Here is a 20,443-nt window from a genome sequence, read left to right as displayed (position 1 = left end):
AAAAGCCTCATGCTTGCTGTGCACTTAACAATTACTTCTTATTTATGCCCTTCAGTTTCCCTATGGATTATATACACCTAGAGATAAAATTGTGTAAAACTGGTATAATGTTCTTTCCTAAAGTGACAAACTTGCTACTGATGTGAAGAGGAAGGCAAAAAATGTGTTATCTATCATCACTGTACAATCTCACGTGGATTTCTCATAAGGAAACTGATGGCAAGTTGATTGGATTAAATTGCTTCAAAATATACAGCAAACTTGAACACTTTCAACACATTCCACTGGTTGGTAGGTCTTCCTTAGGCTTCACTGGTGATGGATGTGTCAGTGAGCACACTTAGTGGTCCATGGATACATTAAAGGACATAGGGATCTATCATTGAGATGATAACACTGAGAAAAAAACCAAATGTATAATATGGGCAGGTAGAGTGTGGCCAGGAGGTGGAGAGAGGTCATTTTCCCCCTCTGCTCTGCTCTAGTGAGGCCACATCTGGAGAACTGTGGCCTCAGTTCAAGACAGACTGGGCTTCCCAGTTCAAGAGACAGGGTACTGCTGGAGAGAGTCCAGGAGAAGGTGACAAAGATGACTGGGGGGTTGGAGCATCTCCCTGCTGAGGAAAGGCTGAGGGAGCTGGGGCTGCTCAGCCTGGAGAAGAGAAGGCTGAGGGGAGACCTGATCACTGCCTACACGTGTCTGAGGGTGGGTGCAGGAGGATGGAGCCAGACTCTGCTCAGCAGTGCCCAGGGACAGGGCGAGGGGCAACGGGCACCAGCTGGAACATGGGAAGTGCCCCTGAAAGGTGGGGAGAAACTTCTTGGCTGTGAGGGTGACAGAGCCCTGGGACAGGCTGCCCAGGGGGCTGTGGAGTCCCCTTCTCTGGAGAGATTCACCCCTGGATGCAGCCCTGTGGGATGGGCTCCAGGGGGTCCTGCTGGAGTGGGGGTTGGACTGGATGGGCCCTGGAGGTCCCTTCCAGCCCTGACAGTTCTGTAGTGCTGTGATCCTATGAGCAGTACAATGAACTTTGGTTTTGCTGAAGTCCACAGGAACTTGGTCTTTGATATGAATAGGAACAGAATGAGCTTCAACGTCACTATCTGGTTAACTCTGCTCCATTGAGGAGGGTGTCTTTGTTCTTACACAGGTCTGGATGGCTGAGCAGGATCGTGAATATCTCATTGAACTGGATGGAAATCAGCCACTAGATGATCTCTTTTCAGTAAGTAAGCTATGCACCAACTTCATTAACCTCCACTAGGAAATCATGGCTCAATTATGTGGATTGTTTTGTTTTTGAAGTTGTTGGCAAAATTATAAGTTGTGGTTAAATTGATTTAATTACAAATTACAAACTTTGCTACCAAGAGTAGTTCTATGGGGGAAAAAACCCAGAAATTTTGCAGACTTAAAAGGTAAAATTTCCTCATTTTGATCTGTTTGTGAACATTACAACAGATTTATAGTAAAGACAATTAAGTTCTTCAATGATTCCAACCATTTTATCTAAAAATAGAGCAAAGATCTATTAGGAAAATAGTCCAAACATGGGAAAATTTACTTTTTCATTTAAAGAACAGTTGTATTCATGCAAGATACATTCACAAAACACTTCAATTAGACTTAATATAATCTGGTTCTCAATGAAAGACATTATGTTTAAATAAATTGCCCAAAGCTGTTTCACTTCCAAGTGTGCAGAATCTGATCTCCTAAAGAGATTTTTTGAAGGGCTTGTAGTGAGAGGACAGGGTGGAATGGATGAAAACTGGAGGAGGGGAGATTGAGGTGAGACATGAGGAGGGAATTCTGGAGTGTGAGGGTGGTGAGAGCCTGGCCCAGGTTGCCCAGGGAAGCTGTGGCTGCCCCATCCCTGGCAGTGTTGAAGGGCAGGTTGGATGGGGCTTGGAGCAGCCTGGGCTGGTGGGAGGTGTCCCTGCCCATGCACGGGGTTGGAACTGGGTGGTCTTGAAGGTCCCTTCCAACCCAAACCATTCCATCATTCTGTGATTCTATGATCTGCCTCCTTTTCAGCTTCCAGTTTATCTGGATACTTGCACTGCTTTGTGGCAAAGAATCCTGCACAGCCCATGGCTTTGGAAGGCCTGGGATTCACAGCGTCTTGAGGAGACACAAAGGCTGAGGTTCAGCATTTTGCACTGTCTGCATCTCCCAAGTAGCTTGTTACAGCTCAGCTCAATACCTAGCCTGGCTCCAAGCCAGAAATTGGTCCTTGGTCCATATGTAGCCTTTATATAAATGATAACTTACATTTTAAAAAATACTTTGGGAGTCCTTTTGGATGACTGAAGCAGTTTTAAGTGGTACTAAGTCAGAGTTATTTTCTCTTCAGTCACTGGTAACTCAGCTTCAATCTCTGGGGGTTCAAAGTGGAGCTCCTGTCACTGTACTTCAAAATGAAGAAGAGGAAATGCTGGAGGGACTGGAAGATGTAAGTGTGCTTTTCTAGAATGTGATTGACTAATAATTAGAAAGCTACTTTTGATTTTCTGTTGTAAGCTTGTATTATGACATCTTTGTTTCACAGCAAGAATTTCATTTTACAATGCAATAAGGGCAGAGTTTGAGCCCATGCAGGGGGTTGGGACTGGATGATCTTGAAGGTCCCTTCCAACCCAAACCATTCTACAAGTCTATGAGTCTATTAAATGACTGATTAGTACCTCTTTATTGTTTTAAACTTCTGAAATTATGAAATGAAGCCTACAGGACCTACTTAAAGCACTATTTGTATTAAATAAAATAGAAAAACTAAATAGTTTCTTCATAAAATTGTCCTAAAAATCTGCAAGACATGATTTTTAAAAAACACTATAAGAAGTGTGGTGTGGTTTTCTTGTTAGGTTTGCTTATTTTGCAACAAAACATTTCCAGAAAAGGCTCAGGACAAGGCATATGCAGCTCCAGACAAAAAATTGATGTGTTGTTATTGCTGTTTTAAAAAACAGGATGAACTTTTCCGGGCTCTGTCATCTTGCAAACTAATAGCGCCCCGGTACCGGTGGCGGAGAAGCAGGTGGGGGATGGCATGTCCTGTGGCTCTGAAGGCAGGTGATATTGTCATGGGAAACCCAAGCATGGCTGTCAGGTTAGTGGAATTTGACACTTGGTCTTTTTATTTCTATTTTAGAACTGCCCAGATCTGTTGGCTTCTCTTTTTGAAGTTTTCTAGGTAGGATGTACCTCCTGTCGTCCCCAGAGGCGATGAAAACATTTCTGTTGAATCCACGGCCTTACTTGTTATCACCAATGCCAGTTCCTCCTTGTAAAGTACTGGTATTTGGTCCTCCCTTCTCTGGAAGAACAACCATTTGTAACCTAATTGCACAGAAGTATAAAGGAGAGGTAGGTTTAAAAATGTCTTCTGTAACAAGGGTATCAGCTGAGGCTTGGGAACCAGTTAAGCACATTCTTAGTCCTGTTGTGTTACATTTTGCAAACATGGATTACAGAGGAAACAGTAGTTTACTGAGATTAATTTATATGCAAGTAAATAAGTTTCCAAACTGTTTTTATTTGCCCTCTATATAAGCCACAGATGTATTTATTTTATATATTTTAATATTAAGATATGTATTTAAGATATATATTAAGCCATACATATATATCAGTTCTTTATCTTAGCAAAAGAATATTATGAATAACTTCTGTATTTAAATAATTAAATGCATATTAGAATTAATTTTTTTTGCCACAAAAATAAACAACCCTGCACTCTGACATTCACAAGGCTTTTCCAAATTCATTTCTTTGTATAGAAGTTGGATCAGATGCTGTATTTTTCTTCAAATCCTTTTTTCAAATCATTTCAACAGGTTCTTGATATGGCCAAACTCATCCAATCCCACATGGAAGAATTAAAAGAAAAGAACATTGAGACAGTGCAAAAGGATGCAGCAGAAAAGGCCTTAACAACAGTGAAAAATGGGCTGGAATTGGAGAAACAGTCAAAGGAATCAGGTAAATAAGGTGTTCCATGGTCTTTGAAGCCATCTTGTTTGCTTTAGTAATTTAACTGAAGCAGTTGCTGTCACTTTGACTTTTAAAATGTTACAGAAGTTGTTAAAATTGTGCATTAAATATGAACTAGAAGAGCATTCAGTGAAGCAAATAGCTGAGGAGAATTAAGTATTTCTGATATTGTACATAAATCCTCTGAAGTTGACTGTCACAGTGTGTAAGGAAGATTTTTCTCCTATCTTCTGGAAAGAAGAAATTGGTTCTGACTGATACTGGTTGGAAACTCCATTTAGATTATTTTCTGTCCAGTTAAATCTGCAAAATTTCGATTTTCTTCAAGAAAACAGCTTGTCTGCTGGGCTTGTGTGAACCCCCAATCTCTAGAGGTTTTCCACTTCCAGCTGTACTGTCTGAGGTGCCACATCAAGAAGACTCTCCAGCTCTGGTCACATTTAGACTTAATAAGCTGCCCAGGTTTTTGCAGCTTGATGAATTCAGGAAATATTTTGAAAATATGAAAATAACTTTGACATCTTTTAAACAAAACTTGGATTTTCTTCTTGCAGAAAATTCAGTGGGTTGTTAGGGTTGTTTTTTTTAAAATTCTTTCTTTTAAAATAGCATTTTTTCATTGGATTGCAATTGCCCCTTCCAGTTAGCTCTAGTTATGGTTCAAATGGACAATCAGGCCATTTTTCCTTACTCAACTAAGCAAAGAATGACTGTATTTTACTTCCTCATGAGTAGATAGATATCTAACAAGAAGGCAGCAAATGTCTCTGATGCTGAGAGTGACACAAAAACCTTTGGTGCAGCAGCAAGAATAATGGTGAACTATGGCACCAAAATTAAAACCATTCAGCAGTGTTCTGTTCCAGGGTATGTGAAATCATATTAGGATTAATGAGAACTTAATCCTTATTAATAGCCTTGGAAAGCTCAAGTAATTTTAATACAAAACAAACCAGAAATAGATGAGGGATGTAAATTGTTATGGAAAGTAAGAAAGCTTCACAAGGGGAAAAAACAATGTCAGGAATCTTGGATATAGATCTAGAGGTCACTATCCCAGGAAGTATTTCCTGTTTCTAATGAAACTATTTAGTTGATTACCTATTAAATTCTGCCTTTTGAGAGAATACCAGAGATTCATAAAAAGTAGACAGAAGACATGTATCAGTTTAATTAGTGAAATCCCCTCTGACTGTCTTGAGTGAGTGCTCCCAAAGCCTGTTCAGGGATAGACAGTGAGGCAAAGAAACTCCACTGAAGTCCACAGAGCTCCTGTCACCTGCCAGAGTCAGTCAGGAGACTGGAGCAACTGGTTCTGAGTCTCAATGCCCAAGTCATGCACAGAGCACTTTCAGAGTAGCTGTATTGTCATCTCCCAGGTGGAACTCTTCATGGTTTCAGCATAATACAAGGGCTTGTAGAGAGGACAAGGGGGAATGGATGAGAACTGGAGGAGGGGAGATTGAGGTGAGACATGAGGAAGGAATTGTGGAGTGTGAGGGTGGTGAGAGCCTGGCCCAGGTTGCCCAGGGAAGCTGTGGCTGCCCCATCCCTGGCAGTGTTGAAGGGCAGGTTGGATGGGGCTTGGAGCAGCCTGGGCTGGTGGGAGGTGTCCCTGCCCATGCAGGGGTTGGAACTGGATGGTCTTGAAGGTCCCTTCCAATCCAAGCCAATCTATGTTCTATGATTCTGTGATAATAAATGTGCATTTGGAATGAATCAATTATTTTGCATGTTCTAGGGCTGCTTTGCCATGGGTACCAAAGCATGAGTAGGATCAGGAGATTCACATAAACCAGATTGCTGATTTAAACTAAAGAAGTAACACACACACATCCAGAGCATCCCAATCTGTCCATGTGCTCAGGTGACATCCAGCTCAAACAGAATCACATTGTTGTGGCTGGGGCGAAAACAGTGGAGGGTATTAGATGTGTTGAACTGAAGAACTTTTCATGATTTGTGTATTTTTAAATTATTTTCTGGCTTCTGTCATGTTACTGGTCTCTTTTAAAGAACATGAAAACTGTTAGAGAGCTATTGGTGATTCACAGGTAATGGGTACTAGTCTTGCCTTCACCAGGACTGGAAAAGTGCACACAATTCCTAGAAGGTGTGTTGGGAGATTCCACAGATGAGAAGGCTGCAGATGAAGAGAAGCTGTAACTGGTTTAGACAGATGGATTTAGTGGTGAAGTGCTTGTATAAAAGGGTTTTCTACTCATCTAGTTTCTGTGGATTTAATACCATATCATAACTATAGGAGAATTTCAAGAAGATGCCAGAGGAGCAGATGATTCTGAAAACTCCACAAAAACCAGAGAAGGACCAGATGTGGAAGAGGGAACTACTGTAGAATCTGCCATCACCCAAAAAGGTAAAAACTAAATCTTTGCTATTTGAAGCTTGTCATTTGATGCCTTCACTATGTCTTGCAAATTAAAATCTGTAAGCTAGTACCTATTTCTCACACTTGTGAATATATTATAATTTTTTTTTTGTTGCAGATACTGTTGTTTGAGGAACCTAAAGTGAAATTGTTAATTTTGTCATTGAAAGATATGAATCCATTAGTACCACATTAGTGTACAGGGAAAAAAACTTCCACTGACCTTCATAGGAGCTAAGCATGTATTTTGATGAAAAGTTTGGTATTTTCACTAATATAGTTCTTTATACCATAAGATTGTCTCAGAAACTTCAATAGATAAGGTGAATTCAAGAGAAGGAGTTTTTGCCACTTGAATATGAGAAATTTTAAAGTATGCTGAAGTATTAGTCCATTGGAATATATTGATGTTGGTAAGCCTGACATGGTTTAAAAGACTAGTGTTTTGGTATTGGTTTTAAGATAGAAAAGGGTAGATTTAGGTTGGACATTTGGAAAAAGTTCTTTAATATGAGGGTGGTGAAGCAGTGGATCAGGTTGCTCAGAGAGGTGGTGGAGGCCCCATCCCTGGAGACATTCAAGGTCAGGCTTGATGGGGCTCTGAGCAACCTGGTCTAGTGTGAGATGTCCCTGCTTATTGTAGGGGGTTGGACTAGAGGACCTTTAGAGGTCCCTTCCAACCCAAAGCATTCTATGATTCAGTGTTATTTGTCAGCCAGAACAGGCTGATACTTTGTCTCAACCAAGGAAGAGAGATTATTACGTAGATCAAATTAATGGACATTAATGAAATAGATTTTAAGGAGCTAAAATGGAAATTAAATAGATGTGGAGTGTGAAGTCATTTTTACAAATTTCTGTGTCTTTTTAAAGGAAAACATTTGTTTCTCCAATTATATTCTTCCTTAAGTTTATAACATTTTATATGTGCAAAAGATATGGAAGAAAGCACTAATTTTAAGAATTGTGTCAGCAGTTAATAACAAAGTATGGATCCAATGTGAACACTTTGTGCATCCTAGGGAACACAGGCTTCTTGACTGTTGACAATAAACTGTCTTGATCTATGATTTGTATTGATTTTTAAATTAATCTGGTCAACCTTTTGATTTAGGAATCGGAGAAATCAAATCAAAGGAAATTCTCAGGTGCTGCAGGTGCCTGATTGTTCTAGTACACAAATTTAATTCCATTCATATTGAAACAGTGTTTCATTTAATGGCAGAAAATATTTTACAGTTAAAAAGAGGGGGGTTTGTAATGAGAGAGCAAACCAAGAGCTTAAAACTTAACTTTACAAATACCCTCTGGAACTGCATTCAGAAGAACTGGTATTTGATTCTCTCTCTGTATTATTGTGTAATATTCCTTAAAATGACTCCTGCACTGGAATTCTGCAGGGGCTGGATTTAATTTAGACCCTGACCCAGGTTGCCCAGGGAAGCTGTGGCTGCCCCATCCCTGGCAGTGTTGAAGGGCAGGTTGGATGGGGCTTGGAGCAGCCTGGTCTGGTGGGAGGTGTCCCTGCCCATGCAAGGGGTTGGAACTGAATGGTCTTGAAGGTCCCTTCCAACCCAATAAATTCTATGATTCTGTGATTCTAATTGCCTAGCAGTTATTCCTGACCTGAGGAAAGAAGTATTTTGGAATTTTATTAAGCACTTTAAAAATCTCTCTTGTTAGAAGGGTCAGAGACCACTGCTGACCACCCAGAAGTACAAGGAGCATCAGAAGAAGCCATGGAAAGTGCATCAGTCTCTGGACCAACACTGTCCCCTGAGCTCTGTGCAGAGGTTCTGGAGAGAGCCATTGCAAAGGTAAAGCTGCAAGGACTACATAACTTTTTTACAAAGAGCAGCATGTAACAGTTTATACCTTATCAATAGCTGTTCTTAATTTTTCTATTTGAAAGATCAGTTTAGCTTATATCACCCAGTCTGAAAGCTTATGTAGGATTGAGGGAGATTGAGCAGGTTCATAAATGACAAATCCCTTGAGGACTCCTGTACTTGTGTACATCATCTCTGCCTTGCAAAGTACCTGGGCTACACATTTAACAAGGCTGTGAGAATTACCTGAGGGAAGTGTCACTGCATGTTTGCCCTGTTCTTTTACTCACAATTAGAAGCTCAACACCAGACACAAGTGCTTGAAAAGAATTATATATTCTGGTTTATTCAAGTATCTTGAAGTGGTTTGAATTTGTTCACTGGTTTGTGACTACTGAAACTGGAATCTAAGTTATTTAAAGGCAACCTTAAAAATCACTAGCACATTAATCATTTTCTGGATGTTTGTTTATTTTGTTCCCTTCAGACATACATAGTTATAAGTGTCTTACTTTTTATTGACCTGAAATGAGAGCAGGGAAAAATCATGTTGTGTAGAAAGTAATTCTGTATTGTGCAGTCTTTTTGAACAGCTCACAGACTGTCTTTTTAGTTGACTGAACCTGACTTTTTACAACAGCTCATGAAGAAGAACAAAGACAGGTTTCCTGGTGCTCCAGAAAAAGGAGGATGGGTGGTGGATAATTACCCTCTCTCAGTAGAACACTGGTCAGCTTTAACAGAAAAAGGACTTTCACCAGACACTGTTGTCTGTCTGAAGGACACAGAGAATGATGGTCAGTAAACACACACTCCTGTAACTTCATCTTTTCTTTTTTTCTGCCTTGGTGTCTGTATATAAAACACAGAGAAGGAAAAACAGTAGTTGTGTCCCATTTATAAAGTTTCAGGGGTCTAGAGAAGGAAGAACCCAGTGAATCAATCAGGGTATCCCAAATTTATTACCATTTGGATTAAGGGTATTACACAGAATTAAGAAGGAGAATGTTTACAGAACCAGAAAAGAAAATTCCTCCTATTTATAATCCTGTTTACAATTTCCTCCTGTTTGCAATCAGCAGTAAATACCACTGGACTCTTGCAGTTTCAGGCTTTTGTGTTCTGGGCTGGCTGGCCACCAGCTTCCAATGTGGCTCTCACTCCAATTTCCCCACCTGCAAAACTGGGTTATATAGAGGAACTTTCTCTGCTTGAGAGAACAAGGAGTGGTAGGGGTGGTGAGGAGAAAGACCTGTATGCAAGTGTATCCTGTTCCTCATCCTGGAGTAAAAAAAAAACAGCTGAGCAACTTCTTAACCAGATTGAAACAGTAGCCTCCTACCCATGAATTCAGAGAAAGGAATTTTTACTTTATTATTTCAAGCAGGAGGGAAGATTAGTACCATGAAAACATGAACAGGTTCATACACTGTTAAAAGCTCTGCCTGCCAAATCCTGTTTTCATGGAGTCTGCCTGCTTGATTCATACCACACCACAAGTTTCATTGCCACATGGCATGGTTGGATCATTGCCTGTTCAACCCAGTCCATTACCTTAAGGTCTTTCAGTAGTAGAAGCTTCCCTTCAAGAAAGGAATGATAAGTCTATTTATACTTTGTTCAAGAAAGCTCAGTACCAGTCCAGAGACCTTTTCAAACCCCTGTCCCTGAATATAAAAACCAACCTGAGCAAATCAAGGTTGCACAGTTTACCCAGGACAGTCTTCTTTTCAGAAGGTTATCTGGTCATCTAGTCATCCAGCTGCCTAAACTACTTAGTCACGTAGCTTTGTGACATATGGTAACACCTTCAACATGCTAACTACAAGTCTCCCAGTGTGGCTGGAGCTCATACACAGACTATATACAGACTAAACATTTCTATGAGAAGGTTCCAGATCCAGTGTTTGTCAGGAAATCATATTTGCTGTTCCTAACATGCAGGGAGACCTCATCTCTGACAATTACAGAAAGAACTGAAGGACAAATTGCATTTCTGTGCCTCCTCTTGGCTTCCCAGGCATTTCTAGCATATTGAAACATTCATGAACCCAGTTTCTGAGACGCAGTGCATTGTCTTTGTGTTTGGTTGCCACTTATTTACGTTGCTTAAATAATAATGTAGTTGTAGAGTTTACATTTTCACAGTGTCTAGAGTAATTTCTCTGTGAGTTATTCTCTGAACTAGTCTAAACTGGCATAACTCCAGGGCTGGAATTTGATATCAGCCATTTATCATAAATCTATTTGCCAAAGGAAATAAGTCAGCAGGGTTCCTATAGGAACAGCATATTCTTCATTCTCTCAACCAGCTGAAGTAGTATAGTTAAGTTTATATTTTTATTTGAATGGTGTTTATTTGCTTCTTCTTCATACACAGACAAATAAAAGAAATGACAGAGTAACAGACAATGTATGGAAATATAAGATAAATAACTTCATTGTTCCTCTCCCCTGATAGGGCTTAATCACAACCATCCCATATCCCAGACTCATTTTATTAGGTGCTTGAAATTGAAAGCAAAGCTTTAAAACCTTAGAAATCAACAGTATGAGAACATTTCAGTGGTATATATGCCTTTTGTTTGCTTTAGAAAGACATTAGGAACTTGTCAATCATTTGTTAAATCATTTTCCTAACTCAAATAACTTCAGGTTTATATAGAGGCATAAAACTCATTACTATTGTGTTGTTGTATTTCAGGAGTCTATACAATACGCAGAACATACTTAGCAACTGGGGATAAAATTAATTCTAAGACTTTGAGAAGACTAACCCATGCAGCATTAGAAGTGAAAGCTGAAGATTATGAAAAAGAACAAGAACAAGAAGAAAAAGAAAGGTGAAATATTCCAAATATCTGAACGTATAAAATGAGCACAAGAAAATTCTAGCCTTCCTTTGTGCTTCTATCAACACAAATGTAGTAAAACATTGCTCTAAGATTATTTGAGATGTAAAGGAGATAATCCAATTTGTGTTAACTTTGAGGAATATCTCCTTTTGATCAGCACATACAGTGGCAGAAGATCCTCTTGCTAAATGCATTTTCATTAGCCCTTTGTTAGTCCAGCCTTCTCATGAAATGAGACAATAACATTTTAGATCATAAAACATTTGATTTTTATTCTGTACAAACCAAGTGATATTTCAGTTCCCAATGGTATATTTCCACATCTTTACATTTAATACATCTGCAACTTGCTTCAGGAGTATTTATGTAAGTCTTAAGATGAAGAATCTTTTCCTTGCAGAAAAGAAATGCAAGAAATACCAACAGCAGAGGAAGATCAGTCTCCAGAGACTGCTGAGAAGAAAGGTGAGGGTGTTTATCATTTGACTTCTGTTTTATCTATATTTATGTTTCAGATCATTTAGCAATTTGGTTTTTATGCATTTTTTTGGATTTTGCAGTTTTTATTTCCTTTTTGCATTCTTCCTGTGCTATCTTTGCTTCCTTCACTGATTGAGGCACCCAGATCTATGTGTGATTCTTAATTGGTGTTACAAAACAGAGATGGGTATTCAATTTATTTTCAATACATCTGAAGGACAGGACTCTCTATATCCTCTAATAACTTTTCTAAGTGGGTTATTATCTGTATTGAAACTTCCTACTGATCAAAATCTCTGTATCCCCTCACCAGTTAGAAAACATCATTTAGAACTTAGCCAATAGCCAATAAGAAAATTGCAAAACTGTCTGACTTTCTGCTCTTCCTCCAAGAAACTCAGCCTAAAGCAATTAAAGGGGAATGGAAATTATTCCAAGAATGGGTGTCTTAGCCTGCATTAAGAATTGCTGAATCTGGTAGCAACATAGATTATGAATTGCTCCATCCAGTAGCCCCATAGAGGTGAGGCTGCTGCAGCTCCATGTCCCCAGGACCTTGCAGCAGTGAGCCTGAGTGTCTCCTCATTCATCCTCTTGCTTCTCCCCAGTCCACTTTCATCCCACCTTCTCCTTGTCTTTGGTCCTCAGAATTGCTTCATAATACCAAAAGTCTCTCACAATGCCAAACTGCTTTTCCTGGCATCCAAGTGTGCATAATCTGATCTCCTAAAGAGATTTTTTTCCAAGGGCTTGTAGTGAGAGGACAAGGGGGAATGGATGAAAACTGGAAGAGGGGAGATTGAGATGAGACATGAGGAGGAAATGCTGGAGTGTGAGATTGGTGAGAACCTGGCCCAGGTTGCCCAGGGAAGCTGTGGCTGCCCCATCCCTGGCAGTGTTGAAGGGCAGGTTGGATGGGGCTTGGAACACCCTGGGCTGGTGGGAGGTGTCCCTGCCCATGCAGGGGTTGGGACTGGATGGGCTTGAAGGTCCCTTCCAACCCAAGCCAGTCTATGTTCTATGAATTCCTACTTGTTTTCTCTCAACAATGGAGGCCTAGACTGCCATTACTCCCTTCCTTTTAAGCATAAAATACTTTGTTTCTGTAGAAGAACATTATGGCCAAGGTTAAGTTCTGTATTGTCAATGTGCCTCACATACACTCACTTTCATTACCCAGTCAGGTGTCTATTGTACCTGTGTATAACAAAGCCTGGGTCATAAAGACAGGATAAGACAGACTGAATAGACTGAATACAATAATATGTTTTTCATTTTTAATTAAGTAATATTTCACCTACTCTCTGAATAAAATACTATTTAAATTACATATACACTTAAAAAAAAGCTCCATTCTAGCTTTCTATAGTTTCTGATAGAACACAGCTCTTCTCCAAAGTGAACAAGTTATTAAATATAAAGGGTTCTACATAGACACTCTCTTATCTCTGTTTCCAACAAAAAATTCATCTTAGTTTTGAGTATCTAATTCATTTTTATCCGAGTGCATCAAAATAACTACTAATGATAGAAGTAATAATGTCATATACACACTTGTTTTCTTACACGTGGCAAGTCCTTGTTTAGAAAAATCATGTTTTCCAACACCTACGGTGTATTTCATAATCAAATACTGACTCACCCAAACACTTCAGTCATGCTGCTCTTAGCCTGACAGCTGTTTTAATTCACATGGAGTGCCATCTGCACATTGACTGCAGCTTTTCTCCCATGTGACATGTCTTTACAAAAATATAAATGAATGACATGTTGACAGTTTGGGTTTGTTTTGTTGGTGGTTTTTTTATATAGTGGTTATGGCATAAAAATGCAAGATCAGAAAAGTACTCCAGACCCCCAGTCATGCTCTTTTGATTTCTCATGCATCATATCAAAGGGAATGGCCCAAAGCTGTGCCAGTGGAGGTTGAGACTGAACTTTAGGAAGCACTTATTTACCCAGAGAATGGGCAAAGACTGGAACACATTTCCTAGAGAGGTGGTTAATGCCCCAAAAGAGATGGGCATGAAAAAAAATGCCATCTTTGCAGATTTTAAAATACATTCTTGTTTAATATGATGCCCTGCCTTTCCCCACAGATCAGACAGCTGGTCTTAAAATGTTTGGTCCATGTGCAATACCTGAACATTAATAACTGACTCTTTTTGTGCATGTGATCAAATACCAGTTTGGCAGTGTTATCCAAAAATACCTTTATTTCTGTCATGCCCCAATCACTCCTCCATGGGCTTGTTAAAGTTACTAATGATTTTTTTTGTGCCAACAGAATCTGAGGACAACAATGAGCAGCTTCCACCTGAAACTCAGGAGGTGTCCCAGAAACAATCCAGTGGCTCTGCAGATAATGGAGAAGAATCTAAACCTACAGGTTGGCCTTGTAGCAAATGTAATTTCTCTTCCTAGAATCAAGAACTGCATGCCTTCCTCTTCTGGAAGCTTTTACTGTGCTTGAAAATTGGCTGTAAATATAATTCCTTACCTTAATTGCTTTCTTTTAAAGAAGTTTATAATGAAATAGTCAGGTTCAAGTTATTTAAACATTTATAAGTGGAATTAAAGCCATGTTGTTATTCCCTGTTAAAAATAATGCAGTAGGTACTTGCATTTTTGAAAAACCTCAAAATCCCCCTATTGCTTCTACTGCCCAAATACCAAATTAATAGATGTGCTCAGAGAGCTCTGGAAATAACAAATCAAGTGAGCATTGCTGAAATTCCAGGTTGACATAACCTCTTGTATTCAGAAATCCAGGAGCATTCTCTACAGGATGAAGTGATAAGGGAGAGAAATCAGAGGAATAAAAACTTTAGGAAGACACTCTCTTGGGTTGTGACTCCCAAAAGAAAGAAAATAGAAGAAAATACCAGAAAAAAATGGGAAGGGGGAAAATCTCACAGAAAATTATCAAGTTGCAGTATTCACTGGGTTGTGACTCCCAAAAGAAAGAAAATAGAAAGAAGAAAATACCAGAAAAAAATGGGAGGGGGGAAAATCTCACAGGAAATGATCAAGTTGCAGTATTCACAAACAGCTACAGACCATTAAAAAATTCATATTATATGCCTATTAATCAGAAGCTACTAGTCCATTCCTTGTGGCAAGGGATCTTGGGAAAAACGGGAATGGATGAATTTTAACTCTGGATGTGAATGATCACATGCTTAGTCATCCATAGCCCTGCTAACAGCTTCCTGGAGTTCACACAGAGTCATGTTTTCTTCTTGTTGGCAGAAGCCAAAATGCTGCAGCACATGCAGCTCCACAGAACCATAAACTAATGAAAATACACATGAAATTCTGTAGCAGCCTTCTCTCAAAACCCCTTTGAAGGCAACTTATTTTTAATGAAGGCAGACTGCTTTAGTTTTTCAAATATACATTTTAGCTTTTATCATGGAGTCACAGAATCAGAATGGTTTGGGTTGGAAGGGACCTTCAAGATCATCCAGTCCCACCCCCTGCATGGGCAGGGACACCTCCCACCAGCCCAGGCTGCTCCAAGCCCCATCCAACCTGCCCTTCAACACTGCCAGGGATGGGGCAGCCACAGCTTCCCTGGGCAACCTGGGCCAGTGCCCATCTCCTGCCTTTACTAGAATTTTTAGAATATGTTAAAGTCTGGAAGAGAAATAAATCCAACATAAATTATTTTAAGTAGCAAGTTGTTAAATATGCACATTTTATGCTTTGGAAAGAATCAACTTCATCTGTAAACTGAACTGCTTTTCCTTCCATACACTATAAATCAGTGCCCAGATTATAAATTTGCCTATTGACTACATTTGACTGTGATTTGCTGAAAATGATTTGGCAGCAAGTATTTCTAAGTGTGAAGAGTCTGTATAAGCAAACTACCTGGTTTGTTCATAATGAAATACATCTGGGTTCCAAGGAATGGAAGTGTCACTGTCACCCTGCATTTTGCCTTTCCGTTCATTTTGCTACTTAAACTCTGATGAAGAAATGCTGGCTCCTAATGTCTCTCTCAGCTTTGGCAGGGCTTGAGAGGGGAAGACAGAAGGGTTTTTCTGTCTTTTTTATTGCTGAATATGGACTGAGGGCAGAACAAGTCGTATCTAATACTAGCACAACACTGGAAAAAAAGAGATTAAAAGTTTTCCTTCCCCAGCAACTCACTTGGAGAGCCTGGGGGCAGAAATCCTTTGGGGGTTGTTTGTCTCTATAGCAACTATGCTCAGTGAAGGCAAGGACACCAAGCAAAACAATATGGGACATTGCCAAGGAGGCATTCCCTGGGAAAGCTCCAGATTTAGGGCTGTGGAGGATTGTTTCCCATCACCTCTGTGATAAGGAAGAGAAATTAAAACCAGCACTTAGCTAGACTGCCACCTCCTCTGAAGGAAACTTGTTTACATTTTTAGAGCAATTTCTTTTAAAACCATTACTGTCTTTTCAAGTATTTTCCTTGACTATGTTTCTTATTTCTTTAAAAACATCTTCTCACTGTAAATCTTTAGGCTAAGGAACATTCCAGTACACAAAGGTTAGCCCCTGAAGTGTCAGCCCAATTGTTCTGTTGTTCAAATTTAAAGAGGATGTTGCAGGGGGAATGTGTCAAAGGCCTTACAGAAGTGCAGAGAGATGACAGCAATAGCCCTTCCCTTGTCCACTGATGTAGTCACTCCACTGCAGAAGGGCCCTGGGTTGGTCCAGCAGGACTTGCCCTTGGTGAAGCTGTGGTGGCCCTCTCAAATCTCCTCCCTGTCCTCCATGGGCCTTAGCATAGTTGCCAGGAGGATCTGTTCCATGATCTTCCCAGGCACAGGGGTGAGGCTCCCATCTCCTGCCTTTACTAGAATTTTTAGAATATGTTAAAGTCTGGAAGAGAAATAAATCCAACATAAATTATTTTAAGTAGCAAGTTGTTAAATATGCACATTTTATGCTTTGGAAAGAATCAACTTCATCTGTAAACTGAACTGCTTTTCCTTCCATACACTATAAATCAGTGCCCAGATTATAAATTTGCCTATTGACTACATTTGACTGTGATTTGCTGAAAATGATTTGGCAGCAAGTATTTCTAAGTGTGAAGAGTCTGTATAAGCAAACTACCTGGTTTGTTCATAATGAAATACATCTGGGTTCCAAGGAATGGAAGTGTCACTGTCACCCTGCATTTTGCCTTTCCGTTCATTTTGCTACTTAAACTCTGATGAAGAAATGCTGGCTCCTAATGTCTCTCTCAGCTTTGGCAGGGCTTGAGAGGGGAAGACAGAAGGGTTTTTCTGTCTTTTTTATTGCTGAATATGGACTGAGGGCAGAACAAGTCGTATCTAATACTAGCACAACACTGGAAAAAAAGAGATTAAAAGTTTTCCTTCCCCAGCAACTCACTTGGAGAGCCTGGGGGCAGAAATCCTTTGGGGGTTGTTTGTCTCTATAGCAACTATGCTCAGTGAAGGCAAGGACACCAAGCAAAACAATATGGGACATTGCCAAGGAGGCATTCCCTGGGAAAGCTCCAGATTTAGGGCTGTGGAGGATTGTTTCCCATCACCTCTGTGATAAGGAAGAGAAATTAAAACCAGCACTTAGCTAGACTGCCACCTCCTCTGAAGGAAACTTGTTTACATTTTTAGAGCAATTTCTTTTAAAACCATTACTGTCTTTTCAAGTATTTTCCTTGACTATGTTTCTTATTTCTTTAAAAACATCTTCTCACTGTAAATCTTTAGGCTAAGGAACATTCCAGTACACAAAGGTTAGCCCCTGAAGTGTCAGCCCAATTGTTCTGTTGTTCAAATTTAAAGAGGATGTTGCAGGGGGAATGTGTCAAAGGCCTTACAGAAGTGCAGAGAGATGACAGCAATAGCCCTTCCCTTGTCCACTGATGTAGTCACTCCACTGCAGAAGGGCCCTGGGTTGGTCCAGCAGGACTTGCCCTTGGTGAAGCTGTGGTGGCCCTCTCAAATCTCCTCCCTGTCCTCCATGGGCCTTAGCATAGTTGCCAGGAGGATCTGTTCCATGATCTTCCCAGGCACAGGGGTGAGGCTGACAGGCAGTAGTTCTCAGGATCCTTGTTTCTACAAATTTTAAGAATGGGTGCAATGTTTCCCTTTTTCCAGTCCCTGGGAACTTCACCTGACTGCCATGACTTCTCAAATGTCACAGAAAGTGACTTGGCAGCTACATCATCCCATTCCCTCAGGACTCTGGGACGCATCTCATCAGGTCCCATGGACTGACTTATGTTCAGGTTCCTCAGGTGGTCACAAACCCAGTGTTCCCTTACAGTGAGAAGGACTTTGCTCCCCCAGTCCCTGCCTTGCAGCCCATCCCCTGGAGAGGTGTGGGAAGAGAGGCTGCCAGGGAAGACAAAGGCAAAAAAGTTGTTGAGTACCTCAGCCTTCTCCTTGTGCATTGTTCCCGGTTTGCCAAACCTGCTCATCAGGGGGGACACTTTCCTTGACCTTCCTTTTCTGGCTGACACACCTGTAGAAGCTCTTCTTATTGTTCTTTGTGTCCCTTGCCAAGTCCAGCTCCTTCCACACCCACTTTATTTCTTCCTAAGCTGAAATGTTCCATATGAGGCACATCCATATGGATATCCTGTCAAAAACTGTTCATCTTGAAATAATAATGTATATTCCTCAAGTTTCTTTGCAGAAAGAGTGATTATATTTGTATGCTGATTTAAATACCCACATGAAAATTTGGTTCAGTAATTTGACCTTGGTTTCTTTCCTTGAGAAGCATCAGTATATACTATAGCAACATCATTCATTTGGCATTTTTCAAAGTGTCTTTGTAAACTAGTAATATAAAAACTCATAGTTATGGGAGGGGAAGGGGAGGAAGGAAGCAGCATTGAAAAAAATATGCCACCATATTGAGGGAAAAAAAAAGAATCCTAAAAACATCATGGTAATTTTAAAATGCAAAACATTTTAGAGGAGCATTGCCTTCTATATGCCCTTGGATTTTCAGAAGCCATGCCACGTGAGTTTGCAGAGGATGATTTACAAGATCTACCAGAAGTGGAAGCAATTAAAAAGAAGATTGAGGATTTCTTGGAAAACTGGGAAACAGTGGAGTCAGAAATCAGAAAGTCATCTCTAATTCAAGTTGTTGTTTTAGAGATTGCTGAGCAAACTCCAGAAAGTCTGCTTAACCAAGTTGTGCTGGTGATGGAAAGTAAGTAATACTGTTTAGGTGATTTACACTTCAGCTACCAAGAGAGATTTTTGAGGAGCTTGTATGATGAATACATTGAGGAGCTGAGTTATACTCAGTTTTATTACTCACATGAACTGGAACCAGGAGAAGCTGTGTTCTGTGAGTGAGCTGAAAAGCACACAAGCAGCCTTTAAAACACAGGCAGAGTGGGGAATATATAGATTTGAAATATATATCTATGTATATGGATGTGCCAGTGTCTACATAACAGCTCCCTGAAGGCTCTGACAGAGTAGTTCCCCATTTAACTTGCTCTGTCCATGTCAGAATTCTGGTTTGGGAAAGGGATAGATAACAAAGGTTCACTAATGTACAGTATTCACTGAAGTCAAAGAGACTTTCAGGATGTGTAATAATCCAATTACCCACATCCACAGATTGTGTTTCAAGACTGAATTTTTACAGTATTGGCTTTTTGGGGGACAGATTACTTTTCTTCACTGTTGTGCTCAAATCTGTAAGAATTCTGAGTACTGCAGAAATAATATTAATACTGCATTTTCCCTATCATTACTACAATGCAAGGGTTTTATTAACCAAAGCATCTATTGTGATGACTTTATCATCAAGTCAAATTTGACTGATGTTTCTTCCCAAATAACCAATAAGGAAAAAAACCCAACCTGTTGCAAACAGAAATGGCACCATCTGTGTGTGTTTGTATAATACTTTTGTGTTACAAGTTCCCATTGAAAATATCCATCAAAAAACCAAACCAACAACCAGTAGAACTGCCATTTTTGGAGGAAGCAATTTACTAATTCCTACATCTGGGGAGAACAGTTTGTTCCATGAGTTGGAGAAATGCAATGTACTGTTGGTATGATTTGCTTTCACATGTGCCTACTTTTATGGGCAAAGAGAATATATTCTGGCATAGCCAAATGAAAAATAATGTAACAGAAAAAAAAAAATCCTCATCTTTTCAGAACCTTTTAAATACTATGGTTGGGAACTATCTGCTGAAGACTTGGATGAAGAAGCAGAAGATCTGGCTGCTGAAGCAGAAGATAAGGAAGAGGAAGATGAAGAAGAAGAGGAAGAAGAAGAAGAAGTAAGTATGCTGGAGTAATCTACTTAGGCTCTTATTTTAAATCATTTATTGTCAGTGCAAATGTAGCCCCAAATAAGTCTGATTTTGCATGATCCAGTTTCAGCCTTTCTAGAGAATAAATATCAGCATATGCTTCAGGAAGACAGTGGTTGTGTTCCTGTGTTCTGGCTGAGAGAGTTTTAGTCCAGCAAGGAGCAAAAAGTAGAGAGAATGAATGTGTGAGGTTTTTTGCCAGATGACAAAGAGGGGTTTTATTAAAGAACCAAATGTGAACTTTGATTTCTGACAATTAACAATGATTCTGGGAGCCATCCTATAAACATCAGAGGATGGAGAGTTGTAACATGCAATCCTCTGTTTCATCTCAGCCATTGACAATTTTCAAACACCCATTTTAATGAAATTAAATGTCTGGCTTCACCTTTCTTTAGTTTTCATCCTTTATTGGAGGATTCCAATCCTAAAACTCAACAGCACAGGATATCCAGCTCCTGTGCAGGAGCAGTATTTAATTTTTTTAGACAGCAATTTTCTTGGATAAGTAATCTAAGTTGCTAATACCAGCTCTCATTGCCTTTCCTGAAGAGGCCACGGCTGCAAGTCTAGAAGCAACAGAAA

At 39.8% G+C, this 20,443-nt stretch overlaps 1 protein-coding gene across 1 annotated transcript in view; it reads left to right on the top strand.

Annotated features, from left to right (window-relative positions):
* AK9 (adenylate kinase 9) overlaps positions 1 to 20,443 on the top strand; it is a 54,584-nt gene that overhangs the window by 13,164 nt on the left and 20,977 nt on the right. The window contains exons 8-20 of the mRNA XM_010004353.1: positions 1,152 to 1,226; positions 2,358 to 2,456; positions 2,974 to 3,113; positions 3,190 to 3,370; positions 3,841 to 3,985; positions 6,261 to 6,374; positions 8,070 to 8,203; positions 8,856 to 9,012; positions 10,920 to 11,058; positions 11,471 to 11,535; positions 13,838 to 13,939; positions 18,523 to 18,729; positions 19,701 to 19,825. Of these exons, the coding sequence (XP_010002655.1) occupies positions 1,152 to 1,226; positions 2,358 to 2,456; positions 2,974 to 3,113; positions 3,190 to 3,370; positions 3,841 to 3,985; positions 6,261 to 6,374; positions 8,070 to 8,203; positions 8,856 to 9,012; positions 10,920 to 11,058; positions 11,471 to 11,535; positions 13,838 to 13,939; positions 18,523 to 18,729; positions 19,701 to 19,825 (1,683 nt within the window). The remainder of the gene's footprint in view (positions 1 to 1,151; positions 1,227 to 2,357; positions 2,457 to 2,973; positions 3,114 to 3,189; positions 3,371 to 3,840; positions 3,986 to 6,260; positions 6,375 to 8,069; positions 8,204 to 8,855; positions 9,013 to 10,919; positions 11,059 to 11,470; positions 11,536 to 13,837; positions 13,940 to 18,522; positions 18,730 to 19,700; positions 19,826 to 20,443) is intronic.

This window comes from Chaetura pelagica, unplaced genomic scaffold (assembly GCF_000747805.2).
Source record: "Chaetura pelagica isolate M959 unplaced genomic scaffold, ChaPel_1.0 scaffold118, whole genome shotgun sequence".
NCBI lineage: Eukaryota > Metazoa > Chordata > Aves > Apodiformes > Apodidae > Chaetura > Chaetura pelagica.
Note: the sequence above shows the minus strand (reverse complement) of the source record. Positions and strands in the feature narration are given on the sequence as shown.